General features: G+C 31.3%; 3 protein-coding genes across 5 annotated transcripts; 1 reads left to right on the forward strand and 2 right to left on the reverse strand.

Annotated features, from left to right (window-relative positions):
* Positions 1-59: 59 nt before the first annotated feature.
* Positions 60-13,556, reverse strand: LOC130898329 (protein Wnt-11b-1-like). 2 transcript variants are annotated; one of them, XM_057807562.1, is made up of 5 exons: positions 13,330-13,556; positions 6,558-6,841; positions 2,216-2,556; positions 1,832-2,124; positions 60-1,214 (listed from the first exon to the last, which is right to left on the reverse strand). In XM_057807562.1, the coding sequence occupies exons 1-5, from the start codon at positions 13,404-13,406 to the stop codon at positions 1,040-1,042; spliced, it is 1,170 nt and encodes a 389-aa protein (XP_057663545.1). In that variant the 5' UTR covers positions 13,407-13,556; the 3' UTR covers positions 60-1,039. The 2 variants fall into 2 exon arrangements, with proteins under 2 accessions (XP_057663545.1, XP_057663555.1); XM_057807572.1 differs by lacking the exon at positions 13,330-13,556 and adding an exon at positions 7,159-7,204.
* Positions 13,557-15,011: 1,455 nt separating this feature from the next.
* LOC130898319 (uncharacterized) lies at positions 15,012-21,295 on the forward strand. Of its 2 annotated transcripts, none has more exons than XM_057807541.1 (7): positions 15,012-15,180; positions 17,185-17,270; positions 17,402-17,813; positions 18,172-18,494; positions 20,290-20,394; positions 20,600-20,766; positions 21,138-21,295. In XM_057807541.1, the coding sequence occupies exons 1-7, from the start codon at positions 15,141-15,143 to the stop codon at positions 21,259-21,261; spliced, it is 1,257 nt and encodes a 418-aa protein (XP_057663524.1). In that variant the 5' UTR covers positions 15,012-15,140; the 3' UTR covers positions 21,262-21,295. The 2 variants fall into 2 exon arrangements, with proteins under 2 accessions (XP_057663524.1, XP_057663533.1); XM_057807550.1 differs by having other exon boundaries at positions 17,402-17,765.
* Positions 21,296-21,647: 352 nt separating this feature from the next.
* Positions 21,648-22,013, reverse strand: LOC130894992 (general transcription factor II-I repeat domain-containing protein 2B-like). Its single transcript, XM_057802082.1, has one exon. It carries the CDS (start codon positions 22,011-22,013, stop codon positions 21,648-21,650), a length of 366 nt encoding a protein of 121 aa, XP_057658065.1.
* Positions 22,014-24,141: the final 2,128 nt, after the last annotated feature.

The raw sequence follows: 24,141 nt of genomic DNA on the forward strand, positions 1-24,141 counted from the left end.
GCACTAAATAGATTGTAATTTTGTCAGCAGTTTGGAAATCCCAAATTTTACCAGCTTTATTCTACAGAAATAGATTTGGAGGAATTGCAAAATTGTTGTTTTCGGTTACTTATTGATTTCAATGCTTAATCATTTACGTCGTTCTTCTAATTGGTAACGAGCTCTATTAGCTTTTTGTCATGGGTACTGGATCATTAGAATTTTCTTCTAAAAAGTATGTTGAAAATATTCAGTGAGCCCTACTATTGCTAGCTTTATTTCATTCAAAGCTCAAGTACATATTCAATTTTTAAGTTATTGCCCAGCCCAGAGGATATTAAAAATATTTGTCTCCGATAGTTTATTGGTTGCATCTGTAACGAGGTTTAATAACTTCGTAGTTTTGAGACTTACGCACTATTTCGGTTATAACAAGATCTTCACAAGTCTCAACATATATCACTAATTCAGGTGAATGTTTTGTCTTTACACTTTTCAGTAAGCATGTAGTTAAACATTGCGCTATCCTAAACATTTAATGCATTTTGTATGGTAGTAGTTAAACCAAAAACTTTTCAGTTTCTTTAAATTAAAAATTATATCTAACATATGAAAAGTATTTTTTTCCTTCTTATTTATGGATCGTAATAATACTGAACAATGAAATCTTAGCCAATTATTATGTATAAAATTTGAATACACGTGTTGTAATTAAATACTCTTTAATAATAATCCTAATAATTAAGCCAAATGGAGAAAATCATTAATAGTATAAAATTATATAGTTGAAGATCCTAAATAGCGATTTTTCAAAATATTGATGAACAATTGCTCAACACTTACGTAAACAATTTTTTTTTCACTAATATGGAGTGGGCATGGGTACAGCTAGCGCATTAATTAACGTAAATTTCTATCTTCAACATTCTGCCTTCTTTTTAACCAAAACCAGACTCTTATGGTCCCAAAATGATGAAATAATTTAATCGTATTTGAAAAGTGCTTACATTCAAATGCGCTAATTGCAACCTCCTTTTTATGTTTTTACACAAAATAAAATTTATAAACATTCATATACTTTGGTTTTAGTTCGACAAATTTTACATTTGACATAACAACAGTTATAAAATTTGCATTGACATCTCTCTATTTTTTCTTCCACGACTGTCCTATAACCTCTTCCACAACATAATTGCCTGCAACTTTCTGGACCAATTGAAGAAACGTTGCAATATCTGAAAATGAAATAGAAGATTTTTGTCTAATTATTAAATATTTTAGTACATGTCTCAATATGAGAAAGCCTGAAAAATGTATATCACGCAGCAAAAGGTACACTATTGACGATTGGTTGAAAAGAGGTGTAAGAATATTGTGCATTGTCTAATTACTCGATTATGTCCTAGTTGATGGTATAAAAAAGACCTGTAAGATAAGCAGTTGTAATTAATAAATTACAAACATATGATATAAGTAGCGAACTTATGCTGCACTCTACATCGAAAGCTTAAACCCCTTAAGGTAAAAAAGTTATGGTCGTTGTAGGTAGAACGCTCGTCTTGAAATTATGGCACTATTAAAGATAACATGTATTTTGGAACGAATATTTCATAAAGAATGGGGTAAAATTTGATTCATTATGTATTTATTTGGATGCCGGATTTTACGGTTCAAGAAACATAACCCTTTTAAAATAAAATCTCAACAAAAAATAATCGACAATAGAATGTCAGGTGCATATTTTCTCTTAAAAAAATGATTTCGATTAGGTTTTACAATTCAATAGTTATCCGAGGCAAGGAAATTACCCGTAATAACTTTTTACAACCCATGGAAAATATATTAAACTCACCTGCCAACTGTTCCAAAGCTGCCAAGTCTTTCGTCCCTAGTACAATAATCTGGTGATTTGGAAATATAAACAAGTTGCGTGCTGGAGGCTTTTTTCGTACTTTTCGGTAAAATTTCCACCGAACCAGTACTATCTATTACATTTCCAAGAACCTTAAGAGCATTGGTATATTGTTCTAACAATCTAACACCTATCTCAGACATTGGTGGAAGTGCGTTCCAGCATGTTTTTATATTGCATGAACCCGACACACCATGACATTTACATTGGGTGCGTAGACTACCACTCATAATCTGAAATAGGAAATTACTAAAAATTGTACTAAATTCTGATTTATAATAAAATAAAAATAAACGTTTCATCAAATAATGATTGAATGATTACCTTCCTACCAACTTTATTATTATGCAAATTTACAGCTGCAATAGAAGATCTTTCTACTCCTGCAGTCTCTGCACCATTCTGCATTTTCTCATCCTTTTCATTCCTTTTATTTCGTGTAACTAGCGCACTTTTTTCTACGTTGTCTATGAACCTTCTGGCGAACTGGATACCCCATTTAACATTATCATTACATCCACCCCATTGGAAGTCCCCGACGGGAACTGTGGTAGCTTTATTAGCACATGTGCATTGGTGTAAGGTGCCACTTGAGCAACCACGAGCCATGGTGTAAATAAGAGCTGCTGAACTTATAGCATATACGTAAGCTTGTTCTCGAGTAGCTGAAAAATAAATGTAAGTAGTATATTAGATATATGCCTTAAAAATTAGAACATAACCTTATTGTGATATATGTGATATTCAAATACCCATAGTGGAAATATTCAGATTTAAAAGTGGGAATTTCTTCCTCTTGAACCATGTCCGTGCTCGGACGAAGGCGACTTTTCACTTTACCTATGCTGTGCTTCCCTGTTACCATATATAGAATGTAAATCTACAGTCTATGTGGAGAGGTTGCACTAGGCACCATACCGTGATTTATCATTGCCTTCCGAAAAGTAGCGTGCCCAATTTTCATTTTCAATGTTATTCAGACCAATAGTTGCGCTCGGTAATATTTTTCACGGAACAGAGCGAGCAGGGAGCGATTTGTATCACGTGATCATAGGCTGTACAGATCGATCGTGGTAATTGCCAAACAGTAAACGAATAACGAAAAAAACTTAACCCAAAATAATTGAAGTGTGGAGCCTTATGAGAGTGTACAAATTGACTTTTTACATTCTTATTTGCTATCTAGCAATGAAAAACTCACTCGTACTGAAGCTGGCTCTCAATTCATGACCTCTGGAGGTGAGAAGTATTACACTCAATCAGTTCTTTTTTATTAGGAATAAGACAACTGACGAATGAAATGGCCAATTAATAAGCATTGCAATGTCTAACGAAACGTCAAAAGTCATAACAAATATTAGAGCTCTCTTTCAAGATTCGGAGCAGAGATTCACTCACAGTGTTCAAAAAATGGCCGAACGATCAGAGTCATGAGATGTACATAGCCGAACGCAGTAATTGAGGTAATATTAAAGATACAGAGAGCAAGCATGTAAGTGAAATTGTACTATTCGAGGAGAGAGAACGAACATTGATTTACCACTTTCTCTCTCCACTAGTTCTTAAAATTAAAACGTGTTATTCTCCTCGTTTGCCATCTCCACCACTCGACGTCATGACAATATAATCAAAAGATAGTAGTGGTATCCCGATGTTCTCTATCAGAACTATTAACTCTGGGTCCGAGCCCAGGCTTAAACTCCAATTGTCACAAGCCAGTGTAAAATCATTGACTCAGTACCTTTTAGCCTGCCTATACTTCGTAACTTGATCCGATCATTAAAACCAAAGAACCTGAAGAAAATTCCTACGCCTCTATTTAAACATTTCGTAACTTGTTAAGGCTAGTCTCTCAATTGCTTTACTTTTATTAAACTTTCTCTCTTTATTTATTGCCGACGAAGTACGTTTTTATAATAAATAGTAGTAATATAGAGTGCCAAAAATATGAAATTCGTGTATTAAGACATTATTGCAAATAAAAGTTTAAAGCAACCATGGCAGCGGAGTTAATGAGCGGACGGCACAGCGTTTGTTTTAAGTTTCAATGGCGGAAATTTGACGCTTGAAGATCGTTCGCGCTCATGTCGAACATCTGTGTAGATAATGAAATTACAAGGGATCTGTGGAAAACCAACCTAGTACCAGCACTCCACGATTATCGGACTCTCTTGGACCTTCTAAAGATATTATACATCTGAATTTGAAATCATTAGGTAATATCTATAAAAGTTGTGAATAGTGCCACACGAATCAACCAAGATTCAAGTAAAACATCGAGTAGAGGTATGTAAACAGCTCCTTGTACTGCCAAAAGATGATCGTTTTATTAGACTCATAGTTACTGGCGATCAAAAATGGATTTATCTAAACAACCCGAATATGAAAAATCAGTGATTAAATAATTGACAATTATAAGAACCCGTTGCAAAGAGAGGTTGATTCGAGCGGAAAATCTTGTTATGTGTCTGATGGAATTATGAAGGTTTAGTATACTTCGAAATCACTCCAGATGATCGAGATATTAGTGGCCAAGTATATAGAAGAAGGTAATGCAAATGTATGTTAACTAAACCCAGGTTTAGTTAACCGAAACCTCTTACAAGAAGACAATACTACAGATTGTGAAATTTACACCGAATAAGATGGAAGAACTTGGCGATATTCAACACCTACCACATCCAGCATTTAGTCTGGACCTTGCATATTTGAATTAGAATTAATATTTATTCAGAGCTATGGCGAAATTGTTGCTGAGAAAAAATTTGAATCCAAAGGAGATGTTAAAATGCAGTGCGACAATTTTTTGCATCCAGGCTTAAAGAATGGTTTTACCAAGGTTTTACACGTTGGATTAAAACCATAGAATACGCCTAGCTATACTTCGAATATTAAGGCTTTATTTTTGTATGATTATTTAATAAACAAAGTGAACTTTAGAAACCGAAATTATTTATTTACTCTATTTACATTTCGATAATCCTTTTCTTAGTACCTAAGTTGATTTATTTACTATTATCAGAATTATCAAAAGTTGCCTTTTTATAACTTTTCGAATTCAATTGAGACTCTAGTAGAATTGAAGATGCAAATTCTTATTGAAATATCTAGTTTCAATGAATAGAATGAATGGTCACAATATCTTTTCAATTAAACGCCCGATCTGTTTTCTCAAACAAAAAGTTTTTTTTGCTTTCCAATTCACGGAATAGAGAACTTTCCTTCCCGTTTCTCTACGTCGAATACAAAAGAACATTGTCTGAAAAGATTAGAAAGTTTTCATAGAAACGAATTTCATTTAACGGAGGTTGGTATAGTATCCCTTCTATAGACGTTGGTAGCTCATTAGCCAATTTCGTGTGTGGAATAACTAATGCAAGAATTGTATACAATGCTATTGCTAGTTGGAAACGACCAATAGTAGAAAGTTTCTACCTTTGAGATACGTAAGGATTTCTGTTTAAAGAATTGATTTGAGAGGTGAGAAACTATAGGTATCGTACACGGCAATTTAAATCATAGTTTAGTAGTATAATAGTGAGCGGATAAGGGCCGTTAAGCAAATAAGCCCTCGTGCCCCACTTGAAATTACTAAAGGCCCATGTCGTTTGAAAATCCAGTCAGATGCTTTGGCTTGAGCCGTGCCCCTAGGCAAGCTGTGAGGATTACCCAAATATTTGAATGGCGCCCGTGTGAGAGCTGGGTACTCACAGACGTGGTCTCAAGTTTCTTCCTCCTCCGTGTCCGGTTAAATGTCCAGTCACTAGTCGAATTTCGCGTTTATTTAATTGGAACATTGTTACCCTTATTGTCAGAGTGACTGGGCGCTCTAACGAGCTGGATCTTGCAGCCATCACTTACCAGCTGTTGTAGAACATTCTTACTCTCCAATACAAGCCTTAAGCTCACCGTTCCGGACGTTATGGCTTGTATAGTAGCTCTGGTGTCTGAGCGTATTGAAATTACTGTGTTTCTATCGCATCGATTGGGTATCACGAGTCCACATTCCATCACAGCGAATACCTCGGCTTAAAAGACAGTTCCCCAAACGAGAAAAAATTCGCTTTTTTTGAGCTGCAGCCAAGCCATTTATCCTGGAACCATCTGTGTACCAGGTGGCTCCATTATTTAGAAGGGCAGGCCTAGAGTCAATAATCCACTGCCCTTTACCCAACCTCCATGCCCTTATTATTAACGGCCATAGACACAATTTGATCAGTGCTCATCAAAATGATTGAAAATTCACCAGCGCCCTGCATACAGATTTTTGCTTGGCCAGTTGGTCCAGCCTGCAGTTGTTTAAGGATATTCAGCGTATGTGCTGTCGTTATGGCTTCAAATTGTATCGTTAGATCAAAGAATAGAAAACCCTGTGATGCCAAGACAAGCGAGGCGCTGAACTGAATTTTAGACGATATTGTGCAAAAAGTAATATTCTTCAACATCTGCCCGAAAGAATACATTTCAACCGAGGATCGCCATGTAAATCATAATTTTTCTAAACATTGAGTTTATTTTCGACCCCATGCGATGTAATTAGATTGGATTTAAATTCGTCCATTTTCATTTGGTCACATATAAAGTTGATTCATTGATATATTTACAAAGTGAAATGGCAGGCAAAGTTGATTTCATTTATTACACAATAAGGTATTATTTTACTCACATCTAGTAAGGTCTGGAGTTAGATAAGGAGCAGTTAGAATCGAGGAGCAATTCCATCTTCTATGTTTAAAAACGGATCTACATGTTTCAGATGCTAGTGTTGCTGCGGTTTGAATGTGAGGCATAATCTCCATAGAACGTCTACATAATTTTGCTTGGATTTTCTCAAATCCATATCTTCGTCTTGCTATTGTACAAATAGATTTTGATCCCGACCCAATTCCTCTCCCCAGATTACTATTTAAAATCGATATATTCCATTGAAAGTGGGAATGCTGAAGAGATCTGCGACAAAAAATTATATAGTATTAAGTGTATAAATACGGTCGTCGTTTATTACTAAAAAGTCATTAACCTGAACCTGATTAACGACAAGACTAATTGTATATATATATATATAAGAACTTTTCAATAAATTTTTTTACGAAATAGATGAAACTAAATTGCATAAGTTACTAAGTTACAAGGCAATTATTAGTATTGACAAATTATAATAGACTTGATTCATTTCCTTTGAAGCTATTGTTTGGAGATTTAAGAATACTGTTTGACTGTTTGTATTGCGCATTCTACAAAATAAAGCATATATATCTCAGACCTACCTACAATCTAAATAAATTTCTTAAAACTAACGAAACTTATTTGTACGAGCACAAAACACAATTGAAAGGTTGAAAAATAATTCTAGTTAAATATCCTGCACAGTAAAAAAGTTTATACGATTGATTGTAAATAAAGAAAAATGGTAATTTGAGTATAAGTAAAAACGGCAATTGATACGGTTCCAAATAAAATTCTTGTTTAACCAAGTAGAAAAATGTAGTCGTCGCCAAATTTAAATACAGTCAACTAAATTTTCAAAAGAGTCACAACATACAAGTGGTAGTGTAAAAATATTGTACTACTGTCTGCTGCAGAAAATACGTTTAAGTTTTCGAATTAATTTGAAATTAAAAACTCAATTTCTGTTGATATACATTATAACCTATAAACAGCAGAAAGCTCTCTTTCATCGAACGGGAATATACTACTTTATTGTAATTAATAAACTATTTTCGTCAAACGAACTATTTAATTGATGTCGATGAGATCGATTCACATTAGAGTAGCACCATTATGTAAGTATCTATAAAGGAAAACCAAGAAACTAGCCGAGGTGGAAGAGTTGAACCATCTTTCAAAATAGTATTTAAAATTAACGCGAAGGGAAAGTTATTGCACTCATTGTTCACATAGAGGTATGTAAAACCGTGCATGCAAAGAGCCAATTACAAACATGTTACCATTTTATATCATGAATCATGAATGATTTTTTTTTAAATATAAGTATTTTTGTGATTGCTGTCCTGATTATTGAGGAACATTTTATACTATAAGTCTATTATCGATGAATGTAGCTTGAAGTGTGCTAAGTGGTTTTTCTTTATTATCAGAGGATTTCTATGCCGTAAACTTAATGTGAACGGAAGAATTGCATTAAGTTGGATGCGGAAGACATGGTCAATGTTTCGTATATCTTTTTTTGTGGGAACTTTAAACGTAGTTTCATTTGTTTTGTGTCTTTTTTTTTAAATACACGATGCCCTTTCAATACACGCTTCCTGAAAAAAAACGCACACAAAAAAATAATTCGAAAATATAGATGAAATTGAGGGAGACGCTTCTATTAGAAAAATTCATCGCGGGTATTTACAGTAAGCAACGAGAAGTTAAGGAAAATGTAATTTGGTTTACCAAAAAACGAAGTTTGCAGTTGGCATTTGAATTTTCAACAGTGATTTAAAAAAATTTCTTGACAGCTGGACCATAAATAACTCTGCTGGGGGAGATTGGTTTACGGCTTGCTTTCGAAACAAGAAAGATGCGCAGATGCGAAACAAAATAATTACAATACCGAAAAGAAATCTAAAAACGAAAATGTTTTAATTTGCAGCAATGACTTCAAAAAAATATTCTAATAGCTGGACGACGAATAACTCTGCTTGAGATTTGTTTCAGAGTTTCTTTTCCAGATGCGAAAAAGATGCGTAACAAAAAATACGATAGCAAAACGAATTCTAATAACGAAAATGTACCGTACGTTGATAATATTAAGAAGAATCATGACATGAAAGATCGTTGGTACTGTTTTCTATGGTGGATATGCTCATGAGCTATGTGTAAGGCTTACAGAAGATATGGATGATTTTTTTGTCACGATTATAATCGAAACTAGTTCTCTGGGCAATATTATATGGAAAACACTTATCCGATTTGAAATATTTTGAGACTGCCAAATTATAATGAATAAGTGACAACGTGAATGTTAAAAAATGTTTATTGTTGTTTTTTGTTTATTTTAGAATATTTTGGTATTTTTCTTGCTGTAAGTACAAACAGCAAGTTCATTATTGTGTAAGATAACTTAATAAAGCTATGATTCAAGATGAAATTAATTTATCCTTTCCCAAAAATAGTAAGGTCAACTCTCCCCATACACCGATTCAAGTGCCCATGTTGCTGGGGAGATTTGACTCATTACTCATTGTTTATTAAAATGCCAATAAAAAAAATTAATTCATCTAAGCCCCGTGAAGAACAAATTATAATGTTTTATGTAAAAAGCGGTTCATATCTTCTGAACTCCTACTTCTTACGATATTATTGGCGAAATAAGCCTACAATGTCAGACCATTTCTCGCCAAACAAAAATTACTTTTATTTTCTGTCAAAGAATGGTAAGAAACAAATCATATACAAGGAGCGCATGAAGTAAGTCTCGAAAAATTGGAAACGTCTTTGTTTCTTGTGAGTTCAACACAGCCAAAATATAAAAACTGCTGTTCAGGTCCATATTACAATATATGTTATTGTAGCGTTAAAAGTTATTTTGTTGATGGATAAGTGAAGAAAAATTTTTCACACCATATATTTATATCTATGATAAAATATCCAATTGTGATAAAATAAAGTTAAAAAATAATAAAGCGTAAGAATGTTGCCTGTTGATTTTATTTAAGCATCAGGTACAATTTCATAATAAGAATAAAAAGGCGGTTTCAACTCTATTGTATATCTCCTGCTAATAACCAGAGGGAGGAGTACTACAGAATGTTTTAATGTCATTAATGTTTCAACTTAATCGCATACTTCCAAGATAGGTAGGTGTTAATTGTATATATTTTTACAATAATTTTGTATTAATCATAGACGTAGGTAGGAACTCAGTCGAAAGGATCTTTATATTCGCCGAGAGCTTCATCAATATTAATAATAATATATTGGAGTAAAAGGCTTCAATTGAGAATCTACAATTGTCTCGTCGATTTATATCGTGGGGCATCAGATCCTCGCATTATCGAAAAACGTTATCTAAAAACTCTCTTATTCTGGAAACCACATATAACTTCTAAATGGAGGCTACGTATTTGAAAAAAGATGTCTGAAAAGACAATACTTGAGAAAAAAAAATTTTAAAGAAACTATTTTAGGGGTGTCGTTGAAATGAATAACTTACATTATAAATAACGTGTCTAGATTCAATTTTCATATTTTCCGAATTGCAATTGGTGTGTGAAGGGAAGTATTTGTCAAAAGCACGCGTGTACCGATCAGAACGTCGACCGTTTGCGGACGCTATTTACATCTGACCAGTGCCTAACCTTTCTTGGCGCATATAAGGGAAAGAATTTTCCATGTGCGGATCGACCTATACAAGATAGGCTGGATTATGTACCATGACAACGTACCGATCCTTTCCTCATTGATTCTGCCAGCATTTTTGCCAAAAAATACATTCCAACGATATCGCACCTTTCTTATACTCCAGATATTTCCCCCCGAGACTTTTTTCATTTCCTAGATTGAATCAAACCTAAAAAGAACACATCAAGAAGGTATGGAGGAGATAAAAGAAACCGTGATTCTAAAATGGTTAACTACTGTCAAGGTCAATTATGAAATTTGGTGTCACACTGTATTGACTAGACTTTTATCGATAAATTTTCGGAACTTGATTGCCACACCTCGTATAGCCCGATGAAACCATTCCAGCAACCCTCCCGTGTAATTTACGGGCGCCATGCAGCCAAACTTGTATGATATTATCACCCCATAATGATGGTTTTCGTCAAGTTCACGCGATATATTTCTGATAATAAATTAGTAGAGTTTATTGTTAAAGAACTGAAATGAAATTTATCACAATTAAAACGTATTAGAATTATACTATTTTCAAAAATGGATTCTTTTTTATTTTGTAGTTTCACATGTTCACTAATTTACAATAATAAATATCAGATACGTTTTAATTGATCTTATAATGATTTTTTAATGAATTGAACTATAGTTGATTCGAATAGAGGTATTATAAATAAGAGCTAATTTAATACAATAAAGGTTGTAATATCTGATGCAGATATTTATAGAAATTAAAACTTAAGACTTGGTTTGAATACTGTTAATTGGATGTGATTAGTCTAAAATATAATTGACACGGAGGAGGAATGTCATTATTAGTGAATATTAAGAATATCTGGATCTAGAATAACTGTAGTAGAAGTGAGTACATCTACATGTATGATTAAATGAATAATTATTATGCGTTTTTTTTATTTTAATAGAAATTGTTAGCAAAATCATATCAATAAAAATTCCCCTAAGATAGTACAGGATTACACTCTACTATTATAACTCATATCCGATAGTACTTAAACCTTGGACACGAAAAGAAGTCTTTCGTTGTATAAGACTAAAATAATGCATACACGTAACCTATTTCTTCAAATTTCAAGATTAAGTACTTAAGCTTTGCTAATAAATTATAGTAACTTTATACATTATTTATCACTAGTTGCTTGACATTGCAACGAAATTGCATGATATGAAATTAGTTAAAAACGGCGACACGCAAAAGATACCGTGAGTAGTTATGTGAAAAGTAAAAGAGTAGACAATAAAAAGTTATTTTCCTTTTCTCGCCGAGTATTTTCACGATACCCTATTATATAACTATTTTTGAAACGATAATGTTACATTGTATCATTAATTAGCAGTGAAATGTTCAAAAATTTGTCTTTAATGAAGGTAGATATTAGATCGGCCAAGTATCCCATCTGATGTACAACATATGATGATACAAATGGAAATGCTGTAACTGAGTTGGAATTTCTAGAACTGTTGGAGATATTTACTGAAACCTGTTCACTATCACTACACTAAGACTCAAAATTACACTGTCTGCCACACGTTTCGTTAACCAAGTTATTGTCTTCAAAGACAGGTTCAAAAACTAGTGGTTTTAGCGAAAAACTTTTCTATTTTCAAGATAATGTTAAAAAAAAATTTGCTCATGAAATATTGATTTTTATAAGACAAAACAACCTTCTGAAATATCCTCTCGTAGAATCATTGTGGATGTTAGGTTTCATTACTTGCAGTTTCATGTGAACACACGAGCAGCTTTTTAGGAGATTGAGATTCTGTTCGCCTCACTGAAGTTCCCAATACGTTATCTTGGAGTTAACTCTAATTTTATCAGTACAAATATCTGTAAAACGAGCCAACTTTTCAAATTTTGGTCAAGAGTAGCTCAACCGGTTAGGTTTTCACAGTGACACATGACGGTTAACTAGTCTCTTGTATCACTAAAACTGTTCGAATTAATGAGAACGATGTCGTTACTAAAAGGAAGACAAAAACAGATTTTCAAAGACTCAGAAAAATAATTGTGATTGGAAAGACGGGTTCAAAGTACAGAAACAAAATAGCAGGATCCCTTGCGCTGTGGAATTGCAGGATTTCAAAATCGACGTCATAAAATGAGATTGTACAATTAGTTGATGTTAATAATGAATAACACAAATCAGATAGACAAAGAGTTTATATGACCAATAAGTTTTCATTTATCCATAACGGATTGACCATGTAATTATTCTAAATTGAAGTATCGGCTCAGAGAAAAAAAAGTTGATGGAAATAACGGATTAACTTTTATTTTGGAATGTTCGTTTTTCCTTTCATTGTTGATAAATTGAATATTTTTACATCACAGTATCACATTTTTCAAATCATTTTTTTCTGGATATTAATACCCTGAAATATCAAGACATTACGTTAGGTTAGGTTGTAAGAAAATAAGACGTTGAAAATGATATATGTTGAAGATGCACTTACATATAAACTGAATAGAGATTATATCTAAACACAGAATAAAATAAAAATAACAATGCAGAGAGGACAAGTCCAAGGACATACATAAAAATTAATGTGTTTATAACTAAGACAAAATAAGTAGGTACTCATTTATATGTATATTTATATATATATATATATATATATATATATATATATATATATATTTAAAATAATAAAAATAAAAAAATTACTTATTTTTTCGTATTTTCAGGCTTTTATATACATATTATTGACACCAATATGGATGGAAAATAAAATTTTTAACATAAAATTAAAGTAAAATAAACCATTATTACTATGATGATAATTAAATCTTGTATGGTAACATTGTTAAATTATTATTCATAATTCGCATATACTTAAAAAAATATTTTGCATTTCGAGGGCGTTTTTATTATCTACAAATCAGATATTTATTACTGACCACAAAATACATAGCTAACCATAGATTTAAAAATAACAAAAAATTATCAATAACCTCTTATTCGCCAAATTATATAAATTACCGAGAAGTGATTTGAAAAACATCAATAATAATTTACAAAAAGTAAAATTTATAAATAGTTAACAAAGTATTTGAAAAAATAGAAAATACTCACAACCATCTAATTGATTCTCCAAAATGAATAGAAAACATAAAAAGATACAATAAATACACGAACAGTACTTTAGCCATAGCGTCAAATAACCGTCACATTATTTTTGAACAAATACCTCCAAAAAAAGAATTCGGATTATGGAAGACATCAAGGATTTTGAAAAAAGCGCTTACATATAAATGTTATCGCTGAATTGTCCTTCACGCAAAGGACGACCGATACTAACTGATGTTGAAGGTTCTAGTCGCCCGTTTAAAAGCATTCAACAACTCTTTTTGGTATACGGAAAAATCTGAAATCGTCTAAGAACACTCTAGCCGAACTATTGCGTGAAGAGTTATTGAAAAAGACTAAAAGGAAGATATTTAAAGGAAAACAACTCAGAAAAGTGATAATTAATAGTTTACTAACAGGACATAGTCTAGGAATTTTTATTGCCTTGATAAATGAGTTCCGTCAAAAATGAAACTATAAAAATGTGGTTTTATAGTAATATAATAGTGCCATATATTTTTTCTCAAGAGGAGCAGTATACAAAAAAATATTTGAAAGTAGGGCAAAAGGGCGAACAAATAATGGGCATTAAATACAATAATTTGGGTTTATAAACTTTTTTATCATACACAAGCACTTACAAGCAATCTCGTTACCTTATTTCGTATACAATATTTTTAATGAAACTCAATTTTTTAAAGTAAACAATTCAAAATCCTTGTATAGTATATTAAAAAAAGTTATTTCCTAGAACCAATAGATTCAATTAAAAAAAATAAAATTCTTCAATATCCCGATTTTCATTCTTTATTAAATAATTAATTACGTATTGAGAGTGGAAAATAGTAAATATGGAAAATGTAAGAATGAATACGATTCATAAGAAATGTTGGCAATGACTGCCTCCAGCATAAATACTAACTTCTAACCACTATTGTACGAATATTACAATTAAAACGAGACGCAGGATATTATAAATGGGTTATAGGACAGAAACTTTCAGAAACAAAAAGGTATTTCTAGTAATTTTCATATTTTGCAAAATTTTTATAAAGTAAGTTTAACTTGGCTATCGAAAACAAGCATCATAATGTAAATATGAGTTTTTCTACTTCCAGTTAAGTTTAACAGAAGTGGAAAATTTACAATTGTTCCTTAAAAAAATCTTCAATGTTACACAAAGAGTAAAAAAAATTCTATTCACTCTATAGTAGTTATTTATTCTTTTCAAATTTTATACTTTACGCTGATGAAACACCGACGAGGTTAAATTTGAAATAAAGCACGAACAATTTTGCATCTAGTGGCTTTTATAAGTAAGTAATAACAATATTTTAGCCACGCTTTATCATAATAGATTTCCAGATTGAAGGGTCTAAAATTCTAAATCGTACAATGTGCTATTCGAGTATATAATCTTTGGTGTTATTTATGTTCTGTGTTAAATGTCAAATATTTCAGTATTACTTTTTTCTTCTTTTTGACTTTTGCCCTCTGTTTCGATTTAGTACTAACATTAAATTAACTAACATGGATGTATAACGAACAGAATACTTTGAATATATTTTTATTTTCTAAGAATGCATTTTCAAATTGCAACAATTGCCCTCTAATGGAAACAATTCAAATTTGAAAAAAAATCCATTTTGACATTGATCATAAAATCCAGTTTGACATTAATAGTGTGACACTTTTAAATTATACCTATAAAATAATTTGCTGTGTATTTTTGAGTTTTCAATTGTGACTTTAATCTATATGTGTGACATTCTTAGACCTGTTGGATATATAAATAAAAAATAAATCTTCAGAAAATAATGTCCTCCTTAACTGCTGCGAATATTGTTGAAATGAATGGTAAGTAGATAATTTTGAAATCACTTCTGAATAATATTAAACTGACATTTAGAGAGTAAATTTTTCTGTTCAACAAGTTTGATAAGGATAATCGAATACAAAATTGTAAATAATTCAAATACCTATAGCTAAAGTTAGTCTTTGTCGACTACTCTGTATAAAAAATATGGATGAAGTGGCATTATTTTTCCAAGCTTTCGAAATTTATTTATTTCTTTTTTCAAGGACAATGAGTAAAATTGTATTACAAGTTTCTTAAGTTGTAGATTATATCTAGAGATCACTTAGACTTAGATAGATCACGACCATGTTATTGACTCTAACCAAATGGGGGTCTCAATCTGAACTATTATATGACATTCCCCATAAAAAACTGGCAAATTTAAATTTTATTAATGGCGCGTAGTTTGAATTATTTGGTAGTTCACATTGCTACTTCAGAACTAATAAACTTTAAATTTCATATGTTTTTATTCATATTTATCAAAATGGTATATTTTAAAGATACGTATCACAAAAGATGAAATTTGAAATTTTGTACAGTATCACAATAGATGAAATTTAGGGAATGTAGACAAATCGGGTTTTAATAGTCATATGATAATCCTTTGGTGAAAACAAAAATTGAAGCAATATATTTTTCTAAATAAAATATTGCCTACAAAATAGTTAATTTAAGGGTTACATATTAGATAATTAGACCTAATTTTGCTAAATGTTATTATTACTTTATAATAAATCCCTTGTAGTTAATTTAGTATTATTTATAGCCATCAGTCATCTAATAGAACATTGTCATTTTAATTTTAAAAACGCTGCAATGAGCCTTTCCATAGATGCTTTTTTGTTAATACCGACTATTTGAATAGTATATTTGCCATTCTGTGAATTTAAAAATGACGATATGCATTTACCGTGAAATATGCGAAGATTTATTTATATACTTTTTGCAAATATCATAAAATTCTTGTGATTTTAAAAGCTTTATTGTGATTTTCTATATCTTCAGCTCATATATAATGTAATTCATTGGATCGACAAGCTCCCACCTATCTCAAGACTAAAGTAACTACAAAAATTAATTTGGTTAAACAGGAAAGTACTAACCTGAATATTAAGTGAATGTAATATTGTTATCATTAGATAGGCACAATCTGGCAATTCCTTAATAAATTTAATGATTTATTTCAGTATAAAATTTTTAGATTGTTGTAGTTAATGCCTTCAGTCTGATTTTTTTATAATGCGTAACTTCATGTAAGTGTAGGTGGATACTATGGTATCAATAGACTTTTTAGTGAAAAATAATAGCCCCACACTGTCCAAGCTCAACAATTATAGAAATTTCAGAAGAAGAAAATATTTTTGTACCAATTGCCATTCCATGAAATTTTTCTATACCGCATCCATCATATTCGTTGATAGACATTTTATCTGCAGCTAGTCGCTTATTTCAAAATGCCTAGCGATGTACAAGACTATTCTTCTTAAACTGTTTTACTATTAGACATGTTTCAAATGATAAGAGATAAGAATGGTACACATCAAATAAATCACCAAACAACTGGGTTCGCATTGCGTACATAATTTAAGTATTTCAGGAATGCAGCGTATTTATTGAAATAATTAATATATTTTCCAATAACTCAAACTAGTAATTGATTAATCCAATATCATCTATTAAAAAATTGCCCAACTCATCACATATTCCAAATATAGTAGCATCTTATGCCATCAAGTACCTTCCATCTGCTCTATAAATCTTTGTGCTTGTTCAAACGTGAGAATTTTTGATTTTTTGGAACTATAACCTTTCTTTGTTATCTCTTAAAATCCCTTGAAATATTTTCATACATTAAAATGATTTTTAACTAGAGTAACTAACGAAATAGTTTACCATATTACCATTACACCTTTTCCTTTCCTTATATATGGATATATTGTATGTTTTATTGAATTGGTTTTACTAATAAGTCTAACATCAATATTTTTTAAATTTTTTAGGCACCCAAGAAAATTCCCAATTCATAATTGGAAAAAATATTTTCGATTCAGAATTGTTACCATCAAACCCTACTCAACTAGCAACGGTAAGTTAACTTGTTCAATAGTTGTATTGTTATTTAGTGTGTGAATGATGATTTAAGAGTCAATCCCTTAAATTTTAAACACTAGACGTCTTATCAATAAGTTTCACAATAAAGGTTCACTTATATTCTAGACTTCAAAGGCAGTAATAAAATTAGACAGAGATCCTAACGATACCAATGAGAAAATATCAAAATACTCAGCATCTTTGATCAACATGAAATTGAGATCACGAAATAAATCTGCAGTACTTAATCCAAGAGTGCCCTCAAGTATTCCATCGTCTATTACCAAACGATCCAAACCTTATAATAATACCATAAAATCAAACGTTAACAAACTGACTAGATCAGATTCATGTTTGCTGAGAGGTTTTAGACAAAATATCAGTAGACACGTCGTAGCACTTCCATTACTCAACAAAAAATTTTTCAAAAAACAGAAGCCTGTTTTGGATGTTCATAAAAATTTTGAACAGACAAAGAAAAAACTTGAAGGTATGGGAAAGAATGTTTGCTATAACAATCAATTATTTCCTCTCTCTGGTGAGTTAAAACTTTTTACAATAAATCAGTAAAATTACCTCATGCTTACATCATTATATACTTTTTTTTAGCTCTACAGATTTTTAATTTCTAGATAACAATAATACGTAAACTATTAGTTGTATTGATCAATATTCAAATGAAATTGAATTATGGCAAAAATTACAATTGCTCTCTCATAACAACAGAAATTCACTACATTTCTATTTATATTCTATGCTCGTTATCATTTAATCAAAATAAAAACTACTTTGTTTAAACCAACTCTTGAAAATATTGACTAAAATTTCTTGAAATGTCACAATGTGATAAACTCTCTAAAGTTTCATCGAAGTTTTCAATGTGTATTTTTCATTAGGAATAATTGCTTCCCAAAAAAATATCCCGAAGATCTCGATGGATATATGCACGGACCAACAATCTAAGAAAAACGTCATTGTAGAACTTTTAGATAGTATCATAAAGGAAGTGAAAATTTCCTATCCATTAGAACAAATGAATATCCTTAAAGGTGAAAAGACCGAACTATATGTCATCATCAATAAGCAGCACATCAAAGTTAAGGAGATCGTAAGAAATCGGCAAATATTGGTCGATGATAAAAAAGATTCATGTTTGAAACTTGAGGCACTCGAAGAGAAGCTCAAAGCACAAAAAAAGCTCAATACAGAAGCTTGCCAGGTAACTTTTCACCATATTATGAGAATTTTATTGAACATGTAACCAAGGTGTTACTTAAATATAAAAATTACAGAAATAGTCAAAATAATCTTATAAATTAATATAAATCTTACTGTATTAGTAACTAAAATATAATGTCTGATATATGTATAAAAAAAGCATTCGTTACGCAGACTATTTCAGGAGGGGATCAATTAAAACCTATAGGCTTAGGTACTTAAGCCAATTGGATTCACATGGCATCTATAATTTGGTATTTCAGAAAAAATGCCAGATAGCCAGAAGAGCGTATCACAGCGTATTAATTATAAAATCAATATCATCTCCTATAGTGCAAACCGACTTTCGTTTCAATAATTGGAATTTGAAAAAACAATCAGTCATCTAATAATATACTCTATTAATAAATTACACAACTTTCCACATCAGCATCTTCTATTTATTCCGAAAATAGTAGACATTTTTACCAAGTATTTTTTTAGCGTATGATTTATAAATATCTGAACTTGTCCAAACATTAGATTTTTCAATTTTTTGGGATTATAACATTTTTCCTCTTTAATTATACTAGTATCTGGAAATATTTGCTTGCATCAAGGTCATTTTTAACTATTTCTCCATAAAGTTGACAATATCTATACTTTTTTTATCTTCTGACTTTTCAGCTTATCTTCTTCAAGATAAGCTAAAAAGTTAAATCTATGTTGAGGTATTATTATTAGCTTCAGCAGTTGCCGCCCAGTAATGTCATACAATAAAGCCTTATTGCACCTTAATAGCGTGGAAGAGCCACAACCTATTGGAATGTTGTTTCCAAATTACCGAGTTCCTCTAGATCTTCAAACAAACCTCACTAGAATTTGAGAAAATAGTTCCAATTCATCTTCTTGGGAAACTGAATGTGTATTTCATGAAACATGCGAGGATTTGAATTTCTCTAATACCTCATATTCTGTTTATTCACATCACAGTTTGGATATAAAGTACTTTCTTCATATTTAAATTCTAGTTTTCGGTCATAGTCGTCGTCTGAGCGAATGATTTTGAATTTGTACACCCTGTGTACAAATGCAACTTGAATTGTTGAAGAAGTGGGATTTTCTGTTACTTCTCCCAATACAACAATTTGATTCTTACAGAAATTTGTGTCCTACAAGATTATTTTGCAATATGAATACTTCTCATTATTTTAATGAAACCTATTCTTAAAAATGTATTCTGCAGCAAAAATATTTTGCCTAGTTTCACCATTACGATTGCTGCTATTCTATCAATAAAGCACGTACTATTTCGCTTCTTTAAGCACTTAAATGTTCGAAACGTAGGAGTTTAATGAATTGTTGAATGTAAAGAAAAGCTTCACTTGCAAAACCGTCCAATTAGAAAGACTTCAAAAACGTTAGATTCTTAGATAACTATCCAGAGACGAATTTTATTATTAACTGATTTAATCAACCGCAGTTTTGTTTTTGTTTAAAGCCATAAACACAAATAGTATCAGTATCATGAAATGGATTTCCATTAAAAATTACTCGTTACAATGACTTATGACGTCATCTTCTACCATCATCAAGAAAGACCTTCACAACCCTCAATATTCAGATTTCGAAATTTCATTAGATAGTTTATGTATAACCCTTCCAAAGATAGGAGGGTTAAGGGAACTTTTGAATAGCAATACATACAACATTTGTGGTTTTATGAAGGCATCGACTGTAAGTTAGTTACCGAAGTCAGACCAGTGCCCTGGTTACGATTGTATTCATTTTAGTACTTAAAACTGTGATTGTTTCAGATCATTAGAAGTTTACAGAGAGACATTGAAGAACAACGTTCCAACCACAAAAAATATAGTAACATGCTTCATGGTATTATCAACGCATTACTTAAAAGAATGGAGGTATGTGATTCAATATTTTATTTCCTATTTTGTTACGTGTCCGTTGCTTGTCAATTTAACATTTAGAATAACTAGAGAAAAAAAATCATTATGCCAGATTTCCAACAAAAAACCATAACTGCAATATTTCAGTCATATGATTATTCAATATCAAAACAACAGAATTGCTAAATCAAAAAAAAAACAATATTAATTTCTTTTATAGGAGTTGGAATTGAATATCGAAGTAGACAAAAAGAATATCGCTGATCATCAAACTCGAATAAGCATGAATAGTAAAGTTATAAAAAAGATGAAAATAAAAATTAGAGACTTAGAAAATGACAAGAAAAACGCTAAAAGCCTCAATACTCATCTTAACAAAAAATTGGAGTAAGTAAAAGCACAAGTAATTTTGTAACTATATGCATAACGCGTCTATTCATTTTATGCTCATTAAATATGTCCATTAACTTATATAGCAAAGATGGAACTTATTGATCAGGAATTCTATTTCTATTATATTCTAACCAAACCCCAAAAAATCACATCATTGTCGAAGGTTGAAAACTAACTACTACTATAACAGAATAAGGAATTTACAATCTACTATGTCCAATTTTTTCCATTGATCATTAGACAATGATGTTATCTGCCATATTTTAGCATATTGTTATGTGTTGCAATACTTGCCTGATTTAAATTCTTTACTCCTTACACTTCTGTGCACACATATGCCTAATATAACATTTTTTCGATTTCAGACAATCAAAATACCAGCTGAAAGTTCAAGAAAACATGCTTCAAAAATTGTCTGATAAATCGATGTCCAAATGTTTGATCCAAATAGCGCTTAGAGCTTTCTCTGAAATTTTAATGTATATCTAAATCTCACCGTCATAATAAATCTTATTATTTTTCACTTGTTTATTACTGGATACAGTCTGTGTGGGAAATATTATGAAATTTGTGTATGAAATATTATTGAATTTGGAATTCATAATTTTTTGTAGAACGCTGATTGAAAAAATCAAAAAAGGGGCATGGTATAATACCATTACATATACATTTTCAGAAGTAATTTCATTATAACGAACACATAATGAAGTGAAAAATATAAAGAATTTATTGTAGTGATAAGCTAGATTACAGAGATGGGGAACCTTTTTGCCATTAAAGGCCACATTTAAATTAGGCAGCAATAAGAGAGGCCGCATAAGCTGATTGACCTAAGAAAGTGACTTTTGTGAAATTTTTTTCATAGATTTAACAATTTATTGCATTATATAGAAAAATGTTGTCTCGCAACAGTAGGTACTTCCGAAGCACGAAAGTAAGCGGCGAGCATGTTCTCGAAGGCATGGATTTTCAACAGCATTTTTCCTCCAGATTTCTATGGGATCCTTTTTAGCGTTAAAAATGGATTTGATGATACTATCTTCCCCTAAATCGATTAACTCCATTTGTAGTTCTGCAGGAGCCTCGGATATATCTATTAAATGTGGTTCAAATGCCAGTTTCATAGCAGGAGTGTGCTCGTCAAAATCAGAAAATCTACTAGTATACTCTTCTATTAAACAATCCAAGACACCTACATATTCATAGAATATTTTATTTTCACAGTTCTGCTCATTTAACATTTTAGCTAACTCCGGGAACTGTTGTGCAGATATTTCCGATCGACAAAGCAATGTTTTGAAAAATAATAATTTTTTTCTAAGTGCTTGGATCTTTTGCCACATTTCATAAATATACCTCGTTTCACCTTGCAGGCAAATATTTAAATTGTTTTGTTTTGTCATCATATCAGACAAAAATGCAAGGTTTCTGAGAAATACTTTTTTCTAAATGAAAAAAGAAAAAAATAAGAAAGAAGAAAAAACACAAACACATAAGCGGGCTTTGTTTCGTTTAGTTCATTCTTATTGCATTATTCTTGTGGGCGCTAAAAACTGTTTAAAAAATTAACATTGAGTGTCCAAGTCTGAAAGGGATGGTCTGTGGGCCAGAGCCTCACTCATGCGTGTTAGGGTCTGTTTCAGACTAGTAATCTGAGTCATGTTACAATATGACTGTCTTTGGCGGGATTTTTCGCGCAACTGTCATGGCGTTGATGTACAATAGTTGTTTGAAACGAACTCTACCATTTTGTACTAGGTGGCAAAGGGCCGCACAAGAACCACGCGGAGGCCGAAGGTTTCCCACCTATGAGCTAGAATTTAACCAGTGATTTATCTGATATATTTATCATGCCAATTTTTCTACGTCCCAAGTGTTCAAAAATCTCGCTTTATACAATGAAGAACATGAACTGAGAAATTACTTTTCAATGAAAAAGTTACTTTGGTGTTAACAAAAAATATTTTATCTTTCAACATAAATAACCATAAATATTTGATCCAGCCTAGTTCGGCTTATCTCTCTACAACAAGATGGAACAAATGGACAGGTGTACTGTCGGGATGAAACAAACATTTTCTCTTCAACTAAAACGGTTGTTTTTCCTAGGGTTTTGCGATCTCATAACAGCGGGCCGCGAACTTATTGGCAGAAAAGTGATTTTTGCTTGATTGAAGCACGATAAAGCTTAAAATATTAGTTTCAATTTTTAATGCAAGCGATCTTTGCATCAGTATCAAGCAATCGCGCCACCCACCTTACTCTTTCCTATATAACCTTCCCAGCAGAATATCGAATACCTGTTTAGTTTTAATTATTTACTGCATTAGCTATCTCACGTACAACGCCAATAACCAGGGTAAAGAGTTTATTAACCATTTTTTGATTAGTTATAGTGAAAGACGGTGCTTTTTCCACGTAAAAAGTAATGTTCCATTTACACTGGAAATTTACCCTACGAAACCAGTTTTGTTTATATGAGTATTAGAAGTAATGTATATGTCAGATTTATCTAACAATATAGTGTCACTGTTACGAAGTAGTATCAACCTCTGGAAGTCACTATTCTATCTTAACGGTCCGGTCTTCTACATTCTTATTGACTAAATCTACTGAATTTGGTACATATTGCAGTTCTTCATTCAAAAACTATATTAATTTTATTGAAATAGATTTTAAGCGAACGTACCAAACATTTTGTCTTAAATAAAGAACAACCGTCTAAGATAACTTCAAGAAATGAATATTCGATTTTCAATAAATGTCTAAGTATATCGTCCGACATAACTAGTCGATAACTATTAAAATAAAATGCTTGTAGAATCACAAAATATTTTTTTCTGATATATGCAATAAACAAATCGCGAAAATATACTTTATTGATAATCAATAAAAAAAGTAATAAGATTGGAATGGGACATATTTTCTCCATTAGTTTCTGCCATAATAACATTAATGTTTTTTTTTTCAATAATTTTATTTCTCCTCTATCATTTCAGTAAATTGAAAATAAATTTCAGAAACATAATTTTCCTGTACCCTTGAATCAAAATCCATAGACATAATAATTATCTATTCGATCTTGACATTTTGTATATGTGGAAAAATTCGCAATATTTTCCCCATATTCCGTATCACCCATTACTCTCTACCATCTAATAGGTTCTTCCAAACCTACTAAAAATTAGACTATATTCCTCATAACAAATATACGGCGCCAGTCTCAATATTCTATTAATTCAGCTTTATCGCCTCATTTTCATGAAAACGTTTTTAAAAAAGACGATGAAAAGGTTATTGTAATTTTTACATATTCATACTTTCTAAAATGCTGTCATATTTAGATAACATTTGCATATCGTTCAAAAA

Source organism: Diorhabda carinulata, chromosome 1 (genome assembly GCF_026250575.1).
Source record: "Diorhabda carinulata isolate Delta chromosome 1, icDioCari1.1, whole genome shotgun sequence".
In the NCBI taxonomy this organism is placed as follows: domain Eukaryota; kingdom Metazoa; phylum Arthropoda; class Insecta; order Coleoptera; family Chrysomelidae; genus Diorhabda; species Diorhabda carinulata.

Excerpts from the sequence above, each read along its gene's own strand:
- LOC130898329 (XM_057807562.1), bottom strand. The coding sequence starts at position 13,406 with ATGGCTAAAGTACTGTTCGTGTATTTATTGTATCTTTTTATGTTTTCT. Across the intron at positions 6,842-13,329 it reads GGAGAATCAATTAGATGGTT|ATCTCTTCAGCATTCCCACT; the intron begins GTGAGTATTTTC and ends TTTTTGTCGCAG. Across the intron at positions 2,557-6,557 it reads AACTCCAGACCTTACTAGAT|CTACTCGAGAACAAGCTTAC; the intron begins GTGAGTAAAATA and ends TTTATTTTTCAG.
- LOC130894992 (XM_057802082.1), bottom strand. The coding sequence starts at position 22,013 with ATGTTAAATGAGCAGAACTGTGAAAATAAAATATTCTATGAATATGTA.
- LOC130898319 (XM_057807541.1), top strand. The coding sequence starts at position 15,141 with ATGTCCTCCTTAACTGCTGCGAATATTGTTGAAATGAATG. Across the intron at positions 17,814-18,171 it reads TCAATTATTTCCTCTCTCTG|GAATAATTGCTTCCCAAAAA; the intron begins GTGAGTTAAAAC and ends ATTTTTCATTAG. Across the intron at positions 18,495-20,289 it reads TCAATACAGAAGCTTGCCAG|ATCATTAGAAGTTTACAGAG; the intron begins GTAACTTTTCAC and ends TGATTGTTTCAG.